Raw genomic sequence first — 16,766 nt, 5'->3', positions numbered from 1 at the left:
TTGAAGTGGATCAAAAAAGTTCATCAAAGTTGTCCTAAAACAAGAACGAGTTTTGTTCAAAATTCATGTATAACTTTGATGAAAGGTTTTGCTCCACTTCAAATGTTGACTACTGTATATATCATATCTAAAAACAAAATAACATTTTATTAATATATAACAAATTAGTATAATAAAATTAAAATAAATATATAATTTAATATTTTAATGTTATTAGGTATTACATCAAATATAAACAAATTCATATTACATCCTATTTAAAATTTAATAAAGAAATACATAAAAGGTTAATAAAATTATCAACAAAACAAAGTCTGAATGAAGTCTGGAGAAATGACAAAATAATTTCAATACAACGCCAATTGCCTTGCAGCCACTTTAATTATTAATTCCATCTTGGACATCCAGTATATGCAGTGTGTGTGTGTGTGTGTGTGTGTGTGTGTGTGTACCTCTCAGAGTGTAGCGCTGACAGCGACTGGTGTGTGATGTCAGGAGGGTAAAAGACGCCCTGCATGGGCAGGTGAACAGCAGACGGGTGTAGGGTCGGCAGGGCTCCCCCCTCTGGATGCGTGTAGTAATGCGAGCGCAGGGCTGACAGACTGTAGTAGTCCTCCATCCTGATCAGACACAGAGAGAGAGAGCAGAGCATTACAGCCTCTAGAAATAACTCCCTTCTTCATTAACCTCTGTTCTCTGGCCCTCCGACATCAAACGTCACTGCCTATTTCTGTCACTGCGGTCTCACCTCCGCTCAGTCCCGCAAAGAGACGTGCTGAGGGGTTATTTATAACGGATCAAACCGGGAATGTGTCCATGGAATATATATATGAAACAAGAGGATATTTTTTGCTCTATGCAGAATAAACAAACAAATCATTGCCTACTTTTACATATCACACATATACACACACATATATATATATACACACATTTTATATATATATATAAAGATTAATATATTTATATCACATTTATATATATATATAAAAATGTGTATATATGTATGTATGTATGTATATATATATATATATATATATATATATATATATATATATGTGTGTATGTATATATATATATATATATATATATACACGTGTGTGTGTGTGTGTGTATATATATATATGCAGATTATGCACACACACACACACACACACACACACACACACACACACATAATGCTATATATATATATATATATATATATATATAAAAAATGCGGTATAAATATATTAATCTTTTTATTTATAAATATTTAATAATCATGCAATTCATTTAAATTAATGAATCTATACAGCCTATTTAATTGGTGGAAAGTCATATATATTATGTAGTATAAATATATGCATAAAATGATGGTAACTAATTAAATATTGAATAATTCTATGCAATTAATCTCATTAAATTATTATACAAAATTATATACAATTATTAAAATACATCACATAATTTAATTTAATAAAAAAAAAAACTTGTGTACTACAGAATAAAAATATTAATTTTATTGTAGAAGGCAAAATAGACTATTTCATTTTTAGGTTTAGTGAGGGTTGAAAATAGTATATATTATACAGTATAAATATATTAGTATAATTAAGTATAATATTAAGTATATATTAAAACTAATTAAATAATTAATAATCATAAAATTAATCATAATTTAATAAAATATTATAAAACTGGTATAAATATATAATGAATATAATATATTTATTATATTTAATAAACTATTTATTAAATATAATTGGATAACTTTATATTGATGTTTACATTACAATAACATTTGAATAAATGTTTATTATAGTATAAACGCAACAGAAACAACACTTTACGATAGGGAAATACTCCGTTTTTGAAGTATTTTTTGGTAAAGGACTGAACAATAGAACATACAAAAAGAACAGACCTCATATCCACAATATTTTTCACCATTCAGCATCAGCAAAAAATAAATAAATAAAAAGATAAAATAAAACATACCAAACATTTGAATTATCTATCAATAACTATCAGCAATGTGATAATTGTGGTGTAATATAAGTAGCTACCAGATCAGAGAACAAATATAGTTATTGAGATAAACATTTACAGACACTTTTATCCACAGTGACTTATATTGCATTCAAGGTACAGATTTTTAACACAGGGCATAATGGCCTGGAACTGTCAGCAGCCAAATACTGTATGTTTTTGAGGTGCATTTCTTTGTGTGAATATAGAGTAATATTGGTTATTAGTCAGCATAAACTGGATTCTGGAGAAAAAATTTGCCTGTATGAGGTGACATTTGACCCAACCAATATCAGAGCCCATCTTCGGAGAGCCTGGCCACTCCCTATTAAGTCCTATTGTACCGAATTTTGGTTGTAGTTCCACCAGAGTTCCACTGGGGGGCGATCGCCCATGAGTGCAAAATGAATGGGAGTCTATGGGGCTAGACGGCTAAATTTGTCTCTTTCACCTGATTGCCGTTGAGAAATCTCAGATTTGATTGTAGGTTTTGCAAGTTCAACATGGGTTATAGGTCGAAAGTTGAATGAACGAGTACTTATGTCCTTTCGATTTCTTACAGGTTGAGTTGTTGTTGCCCATAACACGCTAGCATTCTGCTAATGAACGCTGATTGGTCAGTGAAGGACTGATTACGACCAGAGATACCGCTTGATGGCATCGTGTGTGTGTGTGTATTTTCGGCGTGGTCTTTTAAAACAACAAAACAAAAACTCTTCTAGCACGTGTATTTACCTGTGTCAGCTGTGTTGTCGATGCCTCGAGAGAAAAGAAAGTGCAGAGCACCAAAGTGACTGAAGGATTGCCGTGAAGCAGTATCTCTGGCCGTATGACGTCATTGACATTTTAAAAGACTTTTTAAAGCAAATAAGTGACTCTAAAAAATCATACACCCAGCAATGTGTAATTTCTTTGCATCTCCTTTCGAAAACAACATTCATAGTACTAGACAAAAAATGATATCCTGAGAAAAGTGGATTTTGAGGAGTATAGCTCCATAGACCTCCATTCATTCTGCACTCGTCCTGTGAGCGCCCTCATATGGAACCAGAGTGGAACTGCAACCAGTTCAGAAGCCGGAAGTTTACTGAGAGTGGAAGTTCTCCCCTTATTAGAAATTCTCTGCCAATACTACTAAAGCCCAAAGTATAGGCTAATTTGGTTTTACAGTGGATGTAACGTACATTTCGTCATCAGCATAGTATGAATATTTGGTTGGTACACATATGCATTTGCATCAAAACTGAAGTATACTTTGGGCTTAAAGGGATAGTGCACCAAAATGAAAAATCTGTCATAATTTACTCTCCCTTCATGTCGTTCCAACCCAATCAGACTTTTGTTGATCTTCGGAACACAAATTAATGAGAAATTAAAAACACATTTTGAAGTGTCCGAGTTTTGGGTGAATAGACTTTCAATGGAGGGACAGAAATCTCTCAGATTTCATTACAAATATTGTAATTTGTGTTTCGAAGATGAGCGAAAGTCTTACGGGTTTGGAACGACATGAGGGCGAGAAAATTATGACAGAATTTAACTATCCCTTCAAGACCAAATAAAAAAACTTGCTCAACATGTTCGAAGGTCTAATACAGGAAGGTACTATATATATATATATTCAAAAGAACCACCAAAACTACACCACATACCTGTATGAAGCAAGCGAGGGATGGGGCAAATATCCTGAGTGAAAGTAGGCGAGAGAGTCGGCTGCGGTTCCTGAGCTGAGCCCTAGAGGGAGCAAAGGCATGCGCAACTCTTCAGCGGAGGCGTACGGACGAAAGCCATCGCGAAGATACTCCTCCTGCGGAGCTCCTGCTAGCAGCATGTTAGGAACCTGCCTGGACAGGCTGAGAGAGAAAGAGAACAACAACAAATGAGGAAAAAAGACTATACGCTGTAAGATGAGCACGTGTGTGAGAACGCGTGAGGTACTGACTGAGCTTGAAGACGAGGGTCTTGGATGAGAGCACTGGGGGTCATGCTGAACGGGTGAGCTGGACCCAGGTATGGAGGGAGAGAGAGGGAGGTCTTCTCCTGGCCGGGTAAAGGCCGATCTGGAGCCAAACGCTCTTGGCCGGACACTCTCAATGCTGCATCCGCCTAAAAGGGGAAAAACATTAATGATTAGGGCATCATGGGAATTTTCTTGCAGCTATATTAATACCACTGATCACAAATATTTGTTTATATCATATATTATATCATATTATGTTAATTATATAATTTTATGCATATTTATGCTTCATAATGTAAAAGTATATGGCCATTTTTCACCCTCTCACTAAACAGAAGAATGAAAAAAAATGCTGGTTTTGCTGCTGTACGTTTTATTAAATATAAAATTCCCTATGGTGAGTAAGTGAGTGAGTGAGTGAGGGAGTGAGTAGTAAATGAGTAAGTGAGAGAATAAGTGAATGAAGTGAGAAAGTGAGTGAGTGAGTGTGAGTAAATAAGTGAGAAAGTGAGTGTGTGAATAAGTGAGAAACTGAGTGAATGAGTGTGAGTGAGTAGTAAAAGAGTGAATAAGTGAGAGTGAATACTGTGAGTGAGTGAGTGAGTGAGTGAGTGAGTGAGTGAGTGAGTGAGTGAGTGAGTGAGTGAGTAGTAAGTAAGTGAGTGAGTGAGTGAGTGAGTGAGTGAGTGAGTGAGTGAGTGAGAGAGTGAGAGAGTGAGAGAGTGAGTGAGTAGTAAGTGAGTGAGTGTGAGAGAGAGAGAGAGAGTAGTGAGTGAGTGAGTGAGTGAGAGAGTGAGTAGTAAATGAGTAAGTGAGAGAATAAGTGAATGAAGTGAGAAAGTGAGTGAGTGTGAGTAAATAAGTGAGAAAGTGAGTGTGTGAATAAGTGAGAAACTGAGTGAATGAGTGTGAGTGAGTAGTAAAAGAGTGAATAAGTGAGAGTGAATACTGTGAGTGAGTGAGTGAGTGAGTGAGTGAGTGAGTGAGTGAGTAGTAAGTGAGTGAGTGAGAGAGTAGTGAGTGAGTGAGTAGTAATTGAGTGAGTGAGTGAGTGAGTGAGTGAGTGAGTGAGTGAGTGAGTGAGTGAGTGAGTGAGAGAGAGAAGTAAGTGAGTGAGTGAGTGAGTGAGTGAGTGAGTGAGTGAGCGAGTGAATGAGTGAGTGAGAAAGTGAGAGTGAGTGAGTGAGTAGTAAGTGATTGAGTGAGTGAGTGAGTGAGTGAGTGGTAAATGAATAAGGGAGAGAATAAGTGAGTGAGTGAGTGAGTGAGTGAGTGAGTGAGTGAGTGAGTGAGTGAGTGAGAGTAGTAAATGAGTAAGGGAGAGAATAAGTGAGTGAAGTGAGAAAGTGAGTGAGTGAGTGAGTGAGTGAGTGAGTGAGTGAGTGAGTGAGTTTGAGTAGTAAAATAGTGAGAGTGAATAAGTGAGTAGTAAGTTGGTGAGTGAGTAGTAAATGAGTGAGTGTGAGTAAATAAGTCAGAAAGTGAGTGAGTGAGTGAATAAGTCAGAAAGTGAGCGTGTGAGTGAGTGAGTGCGAGTAGTAAGAGAGTTAGTAAGTGAGAGTGAATAAGTAAGTGAGTAGTAAGTTGGTGAGAGAGTGAGTGAATATAAGTGAGAAAGTAAGTGAGTGAGTGAGAATAAGTAATTGAGAAAGAAAGTGAGTGAGCGAGTAGTAAGTTGGTAAGTAGTGAGTGAATATAAGTGAAAAGGTGAGTGAGTGAGTGAGTGAGTGAGTGAGTGAGTGAGTGAGTGAGTAGTGAATGAGTAAGTGAGAAAGTGAGCAAGTAATTAAATGAGTGAATGTATTTTTTCTGTACCTACACAAAGTATCAGACTCCTTATTTTGCAACACTTTTGGGTGTTATAGACTTACTTAAATAGAAAAAATAAATATATTATTTTTTAAAACAAAAGATAATACATCAATGAATTCAATTCGCAAGTATAACAAACTGTCAGTATACAGCAGATCTGCGTCAATAAATATTGAACACACATCACATATGCTGTAGCCATTATGATTTAATATATAAGGTGCTATGTATTGCTGGGCAAAGTGAGAATTAATGTAAATGTACAGTATATGACTGCATTCACACAGTCTGTGTTTGGGGCTGAATTGCGCATTTGGGAGAATGACAAATAAAGGGTCCAAGATAAAGAAAAGAAAAATATATTTAAAAATTCCTTAGAAAGGTACCTTTTTGTATTCATGTTGGTTTAATATGTTTTTGTTTTTTTAAACGATCGAGTAAAGAGTAAAAACATTTTCCTTACACCTTGAATAGTATATATGTGAATGTACATAATAAATTCTTAATAATTATTTTCAAAAGAGGTTTTAAATACAATTTTCTACCTGACCTGACCTTTCCTTGTCATAAAACATCTGATATTTTGTGAAACATGCTATAAAATCCATGTTTTTTCCCTGCATGTTGGCTGCATCACATGACTTAGACAAACCCTTTTTAAATATTTAATGATTTTTTTCTAAGAAATAATAATAAACTATTATGCTAAATCACTTGATAAGGATTCTCAAGAATTTCATAGTTTTAACTAGTATTTTTTTTTCCATTACACTGGCTGCATTAGTTATGTTTCCATCCACCTATTTTTATGCCAAATTTGGGACGTCGCATAAAAAAAAACACTGGATGAAAACGCTAAAGGCCAATTTATACTTCTGCGTCGAGTGTACGCCGTAGTGTACGTCGTAGGATACGCACGTAGGCGACGCCGTCGTGAGCATTTATACTTCTGCGAATGTCTGTGTTGCTCTGCAGTTACACCGCCGAAACGCTAGTTGGCGCGGGTGGGTTTTAATGTTCCAGTTCCACTGTGTTTACATTCCTCGCGGCTGTTTTGAGTTTAGGTTTCTACGAGCAATGGCGACTGAAGGAGTCATACAGATGGCTGTATTTCCGCACTTCTTCAAGCAATCTCTCGGTCACTTTGTCTATTTCCATGGCTCTTCACTGATCTTCGGAATTTAAAAATGGCGGGCGGGCGGTGCAGAGTGCAGAAGATCATTCCGGAAATGCGTAGGAGGAAACGCGATGCTATCCAGCCGACCAATCACAGATCTTGCGGTCCGCGTCGCCGCGACGCGTAGTTACATTTTTGAGGAGGTGCGCGTCAGGGTACGGCGAAGGGTACGGCGAAGGGTACGACGTATGGTACACGTCAATGCGTATGCTACGCCGTACCTTCTACGCGCACCCGACGCAGAAGTATAAATTGGCCTTAAGATGCGCATTTATTTTTTTGTGTTATTTATTGTGTTTCGTCCGAGAGATCTGAGGCAGAAGTAATTTATGACATTTTTCAAGTTTTAAATATATTCAACCTTGGGTTATTCTAAACCCAGGGCAAAAGCAATCCTGGATTATCTTGTTTCACGTTTCACACATCTCATAATTACCCAGGGTTAACAATTAATCCTGGGTATTCATAAGGATACATGAATACACTCTGGGTTAACGTCCTTATTTGCATATTTGCGGAGTCAGTGTCATTGATTGGTTGAATCCTGCATGCTATACGTTTACATAAAGGCTCTAGCGTGGTGCATCCTATAATATCAAGTTTATCCTGAATGGAACATTCTGATTATAAAAAGGCAAGAATGAAACGATCTCTTCTTCACTGTAACTGTCAGTCATTTTTTACCAAAAAATTTACGTTTTTTTGTTGTTGTTGAATTTTTTACTTCATTGGAATGGTACGAAACTTTATAAAGTTTAATATAAAGGATTATAAATGCAGCGTAAATAAAATTTAGTACAAAAGAATCCCCCCCCCCCCCAATTTTTTTTTATTAAATAAAAAACATTATCAAATTAAAATATAATACATTAATTTCATAAAAAAAAAATAAAAAAATCTGGTCATTTTTGACCGACACGTGAAGAGGACCAGTGGGTGATTTACTAAGGTTTGCGCTAGTTATACTGGTGTTTGCGCCATTATTTACCGCCCGAAAAAAGCATGTCTTAAACCAGACGCTAATTTGCTCGGCTCATTATTGACATAATCCGGCTGCGTCTGTGTTCTTTCGCGTCGCCAGTAGATCATACGAAGAACTTTCCACTCCCGTCAAATCTTTTATGGGATTGAGCACTCACACTAATTTGCCATGTTTAGTACATCTGACTCAATTCAGTTTCAAATAGGTTCCAAATATAGAGTCTATAGATGAAACAGCAAGCGCGTGTGTGTGTGTGTGTGTGTGTGTGTGTGTGTGGTCCAGACAGGCATAGAGAAGAGAGACAAGCATGGCTTAAAGCTGACTCTCTCTCTCTTACTCTTTCTCTATCGCTCTCTCTCTCTCTCTGCCTGTCTCTCTCTCTCCAGGCAGAGCTACAGAAGACTCTTTGTGTAAACAGAGAGAGGGTAGTTTGATCAGGGGAAAGTGCCTATTGTCTCTCCTGATGTCCCCTGACTGGAGTGCTAAATAAACTCAAAGCCACACAGAACGAGAGCTGAACAAACCATCCATCCGAATCCACACACACACACACATTCTGGCATGATCTTGCGGTCGCGCCTGAGAGTCACCGAAACTAAGGACATGCCGGACACCCACAGATCAACCCATTTGCACTAATCCAGCCCAATTTAAACCCTGCGACCCCATCAGGACCTCAATCCCTCTTCAGAGCGGGACCTGCGGTCAAGCCCTCCTGACCACACACACGTAATATCAGCCCTGAGGATGAAGAGGTCTGGAGGGATGTTTCGCTTTGTATTGATTGGCAAAGATGAAGGAAAAGGGAAAGAAAAGTCGCCTTCATAAACACACGGTTTTAATTTTCGCAACCAAATGAATGACCTCACACATGGCGGACTAGTTACAACTCTTTTGTGCTCACGTCAGATAATAGTTCATTTGAAAGGAAATAAAAACATGAATAAAGCACAAAACTCAAATTCTAAGATTTTAGGACATCTGAACATCTCGGAAGATTTAAATAAGCATGACTGCCTTTTTTCCTCATCAAAATGGACTTGAGGGACAATTTCATATTTCTCCCTCTCTTTTCCACTTCCCAACAAAGCTCATGTAACAATGAAAAACAAATAATGCACATTAACTGTATACTTTTCTGTTTTCTGTGTGGAATTTTAAGTGGATATATCAGATAGTTTGTTTTGTCAACTTTTACGAACACACTAGCATATATAGAGGAACACAGAGCTCACAGACATGGACTAAAATTAGAATTTCCATCATCTTCATACCTGACGTGCTTCAGACCTCCAAAATCCATTGACTGTTTTAGTTGGGGCGATGGTGACCACAGGCGGGGTGCCTGTAGGCGGGACCAGGCTGGTACCCATGGCAACCCGCTTAGGCGTACTGACCGGAGAAATGTGATTGGTCACCGGGGAGGAAACATGTGATGACTCGCTACTAATAGAACCTAAAAAAAAGAGAAGACATAAATTTGAAGAGTTGAATTTTGTATAATTTTAGTTTTCATCTGAAATGATAAACTAAGTGCAATGTAGTGTTGTCAAAAACAAAGATTTTTCGATACACAGATACTGACAAATCTGAAACGCTTCCAATACCAATTTCCCGCAGAATAGATACACGATAGCAGCTGTGCTTTTCTCTCTCTCTATCACACACACACACACACACACAAACCCGCCTCCCCTCACTCACATTAGTTGCATTTGCTCCAGCTGAATATTGTTGGTGTTACAGGGCTTGAATTTCGGCGTGGGATTGCATGTATTGTGCATAATTTTACTAATTCCCACAGATTTTGTGCTCACACCCAGTAGTCCCAGTGTCCAAATACTAACTTGAGTTTGTTATCCACAGTCAAATACACACAAAATAATGTCAAAATGCGGGTCTTGGCGAGTATTCACGTAAACACAGTCAGTTATGTTTTAAGTGAACGTAAACAGTTGATAAAGAAAATGCGTGTGAATAAACGCAAGTGATCCTTGCATCTTAAAGTGACAGCAGCCTAATAAACCTGCTGCCAAATTATGAGATAATATTAAAATGATCTATGTGGCAGTTTTTCCCCACGGTATCAATGTCAAAATTGTGGCCCGTGAAAATGTTGAGTGGCTAATCGCTATCGCTAATCGCTAACGGCTAATGCATGAATCTTGAATTTTTTGATCCACTTCAAATGTTGACTACTGTGTCACATATATATACACACATACACACATACATACATACTCATGACCACACTTTATTTTGATACATTATCACATATCATTAATAAAAAATAAAATAAAAAAGATTCATAAATTAGATTCAACAATCCTGAATCTTCCACAGCTCAACGAGCCTGAAGTACATGCGCTAAATACTGTTTCTGACTTACAAACGTACGTTTCTGACAAAGAAGAGCGACGTTCTTCAATCTGAGAGGGACGTATAATAACATCAGAGCCAACAACAGACTATCTAGACTAGTAGAAGAGGCAAAGAAAGGGGGATGTATTTGTACGTGTGTGGATGCCAGACAGAACTAACAACTTGTCAGATGAAGTGAACATACATCATCACTTCCCTGACTGCCAACCTCGCCGCTATCAAAGCCCCGTTGGGCTGTCAGATCAGATGCCAGTTTAAAGAGATAAAGAAACAAACACTGCCATCTCCCCGCGGTAAACACACATGAACACGCACTCATTCCTCCAAACCCCCACCACGGTAATACAGCGCTTTACTGTGATCAAAGACAAAATGAGTGTGTGTGTGTGTGTGTGTGTGTGTGTGTGTGTGTGTGTGTGTGTGTGTGTGTGTGTGTGTGTGTGTGTGTGTGTGTGTGTGTGTGTGTGTGTGTGTGTGTGTGTGTGTGCGTGTGTGTGTTAAGCATGCACACATACATATCTGCGTTGTCTAAGACACTCCAAAATCTAAAACAAAGACATTCTTTGTGTCTCAAAAGAGAGAAACTTTACATTAACAATAACATTTCGAAGTCACATTTGATAAAAGCAGCTGCTAAATGAATAAATGTCTATGAATATTCAATGCACAGCGCTCTGGAATATAGTATTTAATTCTAATTGGTCAATATCAGCACTGAACAATCAAATATGTTTGTATAATGTCGGCTAAATAGTATTTAGTCCATAGTGATTAAGCGGCAACATGGTACGTTTACTTTAATATCTCTCATATCATTCTACAGTCTCTCTATACCAAATCAAATTATATAATTAATTGCTACTAACATATGAATCAAAACTATTAGCTATCAACTGAAGTAAAAACAGCCCTGGAGGACTATGGTATTTATTTTATGATATGAACTTTAGATGACTAGAAGCAATAAAACAAAAATGTCACTTGAAAGAACATGACACAATTAAAGACCTGGAGGAGAGAGGAAGACATAAATATGTGAGCTTGATTACTGTATAAAAAATAATAATAATAAAAAAAAAAGTTGCTGCCTTACATTTTTTAAGTACAATCAACTTGGATGTTTAAGTCATTTCAACTTAAATTACATTAAACTGACTTTAAAAAAAAGTTGAATCTTGTATAACTTATAAAAACAAGTTGAAAATTGCATAACTTATTAAAGCAATGTAAAAATATGTTGTCATAACTTATTGATCAAAACTTTTTTTCATTGCAGATTAAAAATGTATCTTTTAATATTGTAACAGTGTTCTAGTTGCTAGGTAGATTACTTCCTGCATCGTAATTCTGGTTGAATTGGGATTTTAAAAGTGAGGTGGTAGATTATTAAATAATTTAAGCTCAAATCATTAGTTCACATCCATGTATTTATCTATTTAGCAAATGGCAACTATAGCAGTGTAATAAGCAGGATAATGTACAGCGATATACAAGATCTGGTCACCCTTGCAATAATGAACGGCTGACAGTACATGATCCCGTCCATAATATGCACTTCTTGAGGTTTCGATTGCAGCGAGTGTGTGTGAGAAATGACTTTTCCTCATTAAGACAGAAACCTACACAAGGCTTGAAAACCACACAAGCACAGAAAAAAAACCTATTGCCGCTAAAAGCACTATCTATATAAGACACCCAACACAAAGAGTAAAGTAGGTCAGCCCTCCTCGGAGCGCTTGTGTCTGCCAGAGAGCTGATAAGAAGTCAATACTTCTTCACTCCTTTTGTGTTCAATTTTGCTTTACTCTTTTACATACCTGCTAGATTTCTTCCTAGAAATCACTGACAACTAATACTAAATGGTTTATACAAAGGGAAGTGCCGCTATTACTATTGCCAAAACTTCTGGATAGGGTTTTTTTCAGAAGAGCAATAAACTCGTCCTGCACTGTTTATGCTACGGATATATATGATAACTCATATTGTGGACTTCTTGTAGTTCAAATCTTAATTTTTTTGCTTTGTAAACAATAAAACGGGTGAAAAATAGCCAAAACTTACATTGAAAGTGACTTGTAAAAAAATAAATAAAGTAACTTAATTGTATTGTATGTGCACATTTTTCAAGAACCTTTCCTGCAGAAATTATAATTTTGATGAAATAAAAGTTTCTTTACACACTTACTTTAAGCACACTTTGCAATAATGTCAAATAAGAAGTTTGAATTTTAAGTAATTGTTTTAGTCATTTAGAAGTACACTTATTTCGATGTAATACTAAATCACATTAAAAAAAGTAGCCTTTTTTAAGATTTACGCAATTAAATTATAAATAACCCAACTCCATAAATAACCCAATTCCATCAAATTGAATTTAAAAATCCTTATGTATTTTAATTGAATAATTGATTAAAGATTGTTGAATTATTCAATTAAACTACGTAAGGATAATTCAATTTAATTTGATGGAATTTTACTATTTATCAAATTGCGTAAATCTTTTTAAAAAAGCAAAAAAAATTGAGTGTGTAAAGTACATGATTATAATTTTTTACTGTTATTCAAGATTACATTTAAAGTTAATATATTTTAAAATGTACTAAACTGCAACTTCATCACTACAAATGGGGAATTACAAATATATTTAAGTACATGGCACACAAGTTTCAATAAAAATTACTTTTTAGTTTACTGTAAATTCTTGTCAAAACATTCAACAGAAGCCTTTAACCAGATGTAACCACATTCAGATGTACTTCCATTCCACTTAAATGGGTCAAAAAGCACTTTAAGTTCAACTAATTGCATTTAAAATAAATGTAAACTATGATACATTTTTATTTAATTATACATAACAGGCAACAACACATTCAATTCACATTTTGCACTATTGTTATAAAGTATATCATTTTTTTAAGGTATGCTAAATTGCACTTCTTTTTCACAAGGGTAGCTAGCAATGGGAAAAAACCACTCACAACACAACAACCTAGATGCAAAAAAAAAAAAAGTAAACATCTAGTTTTACTTTACTTTTTTATATATTTACTATATCTTTATCTGATCGCTCTGGCAATATTTTAATTGTTTACAGTCATGCTATCAGTCAAACTCTTGAGGGAACAAAGAAAGTGAGAGAAAAAGTTGAGAAAATACTTTGGGTTGGGTTGGTGTGTATGTGTGTGTGTGTGGGGGGGGGGGGGTGTCAGTTATGTACTACTACAAGCATCATCAACAAGGACACATTCACAAAAGCATGTGTGCATTCGGAGAAGCACACACACACACACACACACACACACACACACACACACACACACACACACACACAAACCAAAAGCCCCAAAGCCACCAAAGCCTTAAACAAAAGACAGCTTTTCCAAACAGGCTTAGCAATCTGAGACAGAGCATTGACTGTCATTGAATTACCCTAGTCAAAGAGTGTATGAATGCATAAAGTGGTAAGCAAAGGCAGAGCAGTATGCACAGTGTGATAAACTCACAGAGACAGCAGTAAAAAGACACTTAGAGAAGGTCTATAGAAATTACTGGCATACAAGCTCTTAACCAATCAATATAATCCCTTTCTCTCTGTCTCGAAGCTTTAGAGAGAAGAATATCATGATCACTCACAATGGATCATGTCGATAAACACATGGCCAAACCATGAGAAAGCTTTAGAGAGTGTTAGATCATTTAGGCCGCTTGTTTTTCTTGACAACATAATGCAATTGAATAGCTACTTTCAGTTTCAACCCATGTTTTTTTTGTTTGTTTAATGTAAGTTTGAAAAATTGACAGCAACAATTTTGTGGATCTTACATGCAACGCCAAGACAACAGTAGAAAACATTGTCTGAGAACTTGATATTGTATGTAATGAGCATTATCAGAGTTTTTGTGTGAGTGTGTGTGTTCAGGTTTTTTTGGCGTTGACTACAACAATTACACAGACAGATGGGCAGCTGAATGTTGTGCCAGCCATCTGAAATGCTGCAAACCCATATGCAAATATTATTCAAATCTATTCACAATTTGTTGACAGAAAGCACCACCCACACTCATACACACGCTGAGCAAAGAATGGATGTCCATATTACACGCATACATATGGCGGTGTGCTTGTTTACATTCTGCGTTAAACGAGTTACTGCAACTACGCTAACGGTAATTACACAACAATGCATAATATATAAGAGACCATGTAAGTGGTGGCTAATGTTATTGTTGTTAAACAACAACAAAAAACAAAAGAACAAAAAATTAAGCAAAACAAACAAAACATAACATAGCAAAACAAAAACAGATGAAAACACAATTACAAAACAAATCAGGCAAACAAAATAAAATTAAATAAAAAAACAAATGAAAACACAAAATTAAAAAACAAATCAGGCAAACAAAATACAAAACAAAAACTAAAGAAAACACAAAATTACAAAACAAATCAGGCAAACAAAATGAAAACAAATGAAAACACAAAATTACAAAACAAATCAGGCAAACAAAACAAAATACAAAACCAATTAGACAAACAAAAAGTACAAAAAAACAGAAACAACAAAAATAAATGAAAATGTAGCCACAAAACAAATCATACAAACAAAACAAGACAAATTACAAAACAGAAATAAACAAACTAAATGAAAACGGGGGAAAAACAGAAAACAAAACAAAAAAGCAAAACAAAACAGAATCAAAGCAACAACAAAAAAATGAAAGCAAAATCAAAGCAAATCAGGAAAATAAAATTAATTAATTAAAAAAACACCAAATATCTGCCAAGATTATTAAGACTCCTTATGATTTTAAAAGACCTACTTTGGTAGAAACAGCCTGTAACAGAAACAGCCTAAGCTCTGCTGAGTGACTACAGCAACATATTGCCTTTTCACCCAGACATCATGTGTGAGATGATAAAGAGAAGAGCTTGAGGGACTGATGGGTAAAGAGGAGAGGGAAAGGACACACTCACCTCGTGGCTCTTCGGCCTGTTTGGCGAGCTTGCGGAGGGCGGCAGCGAATCCGGAGTGTCCAGACTGGGACGCCGGGCTCCCGCCGATGGGGGACGGAGTGAGGGGGCTTACAGTGGCCATGGTGCATGGTGCCGCCGAGATCATTCCTAAAGCTGGGGACTTCGGCTCATGGCTCATACCTGCAGGGAGAGAAGGACAGAGACAAACAGATTCAGAATGAATATTCATGGAGGAATAGAAGAGGCTGGCGTTAAGCCCGAACCCAGTCAGAACAGCCTCGAATTTAAGATTGAATTCAAATCGATCACTCTAGTTTTATTTCCCCTCAAAGCAAGTCGAACCACATGCTTTGAGCGAGTGTGTGTGTGTGTGTGTGTGTGTGTGTGTGTGTGTGTGTGTGTGTATAACAGGTTCTGTTCAAATAAAAATACATTTCAATAGTTCAATAACAATGAATTACACAAACTGATAGTGATATAGATTTGCATGCGTTGCCTGTGATGATTTAGCACCTGAAACATGAAGTGGTTTGGAACTGATCCAAATGCAGCCTAAAAAAACCCCTGAAGAATTCAACTATGACAAGGTCAAACCACCAGCATGAAAATGGTTTTACATTTTATCGTTATTCATTTAGCAGATTTATCCAAATTTTATCCAAAGTGAAATCCTACAACAGAAGTGACTCATTCTAAAGTGACAGTAACATTAGAAGTGCTGGAAAACAAAGTACCAAAATTGGCAAGGAAAGTACAAGCTACTTCAGAAATGTAGGTTTGACAAAAACAAGAGAAACGTGTGTGTGGGTTTATTTTTTTTATTTATTTTTTTTTTTAATACATGAAGGGGAGAATAGAGAATACTTGCATTAGGTTCACTGTAATAAAACAATGTGTTAGCTAACCCGGCATTTGCTACATTTACATTAACGAGTGTCAAAAAAACATTATTTAATATGAATTAAACAATCTGACTACATTTTTGGACTAAATCAAACCCATTTGAAAGTGAATTTTACGTGTTAAGTTCCAACTCTAAAGTGTGAGGGTTTTACAGCTTCCTTCCTTTGTGTATCTCTCTCTCACACCTCTATCACTCACTGCCAGCGTCTCTACCAGAAACAAACAAAAGCGTGCTTTATCGTGATAAACTGTGCCTCACCCCTTGCCCTTCTGCTGAACCGAGCAAAACAATTAATAATGAACTTAGAGCAGTTAGAAGAGCTGGCAAGCAGCATCCTCTGCCATCAGCCACAACTTCATTACGACTTAATGGAGCCGTACGCATCCAAACACGCAGCGTAACGGAACATAATATGTCCTGTAGCTGATCTTCACTGTAATTCAGGCCCAATGTAACACATCATTCAAAAACAAAACAAAATCAAGTAAAAAAATAAATAAATGTAAATGGTTTAATCGATTAGGAATATCTATCTATCCATCCATCCATCTATCTATCTATCTAT

The 16,766-nt window shown here is 36.3% G+C and overlaps 1 protein-coding gene across 1 annotated transcript in view; it reads right to left on the bottom strand.

Moving 5' to 3' along the window:
- The window catches only part of gse1a (Gse1 coiled-coil protein a), a 43,811-nt gene that overhangs the window by 16,843 nt on the left and 10,202 nt on the right, over positions 1 to 16,766 (bottom strand). Inside the window, exons 2-6 of the mRNA XM_082160415.1 lie at positions 15,298 to 15,477; positions 9,216 to 9,397; positions 3,953 to 4,116; positions 3,663 to 3,863; positions 453 to 620 (exon numbers count right to left, since the gene is read on the bottom strand). Coding sequence (XP_082016541.1) covers positions 453 to 620; positions 3,663 to 3,863; positions 3,953 to 4,116; positions 9,216 to 9,397; positions 15,298 to 15,475 — 893 coding nt within the window. The 5' untranslated portion in view covers positions 15,476 to 15,477. The remainder of the gene's footprint in view (positions 1 to 452; positions 621 to 3,662; positions 3,864 to 3,952; positions 4,117 to 9,215; positions 9,398 to 15,297; positions 15,478 to 16,766) is intronic.

The sequence above is a fragment of the Leuciscus leuciscus genome (assembly GCF_965113295.1).
Source record: "Leuciscus leuciscus genome assembly, chromosome: 25".
Taxonomy (NCBI): domain Eukaryota; kingdom Metazoa; phylum Chordata; class Actinopteri; order Cypriniformes; family Leuciscidae; genus Leuciscus; species Leuciscus leuciscus.
Note: the sequence above shows the minus strand (reverse complement) of the source record. Positions and strands in the feature narration are given on the sequence as shown.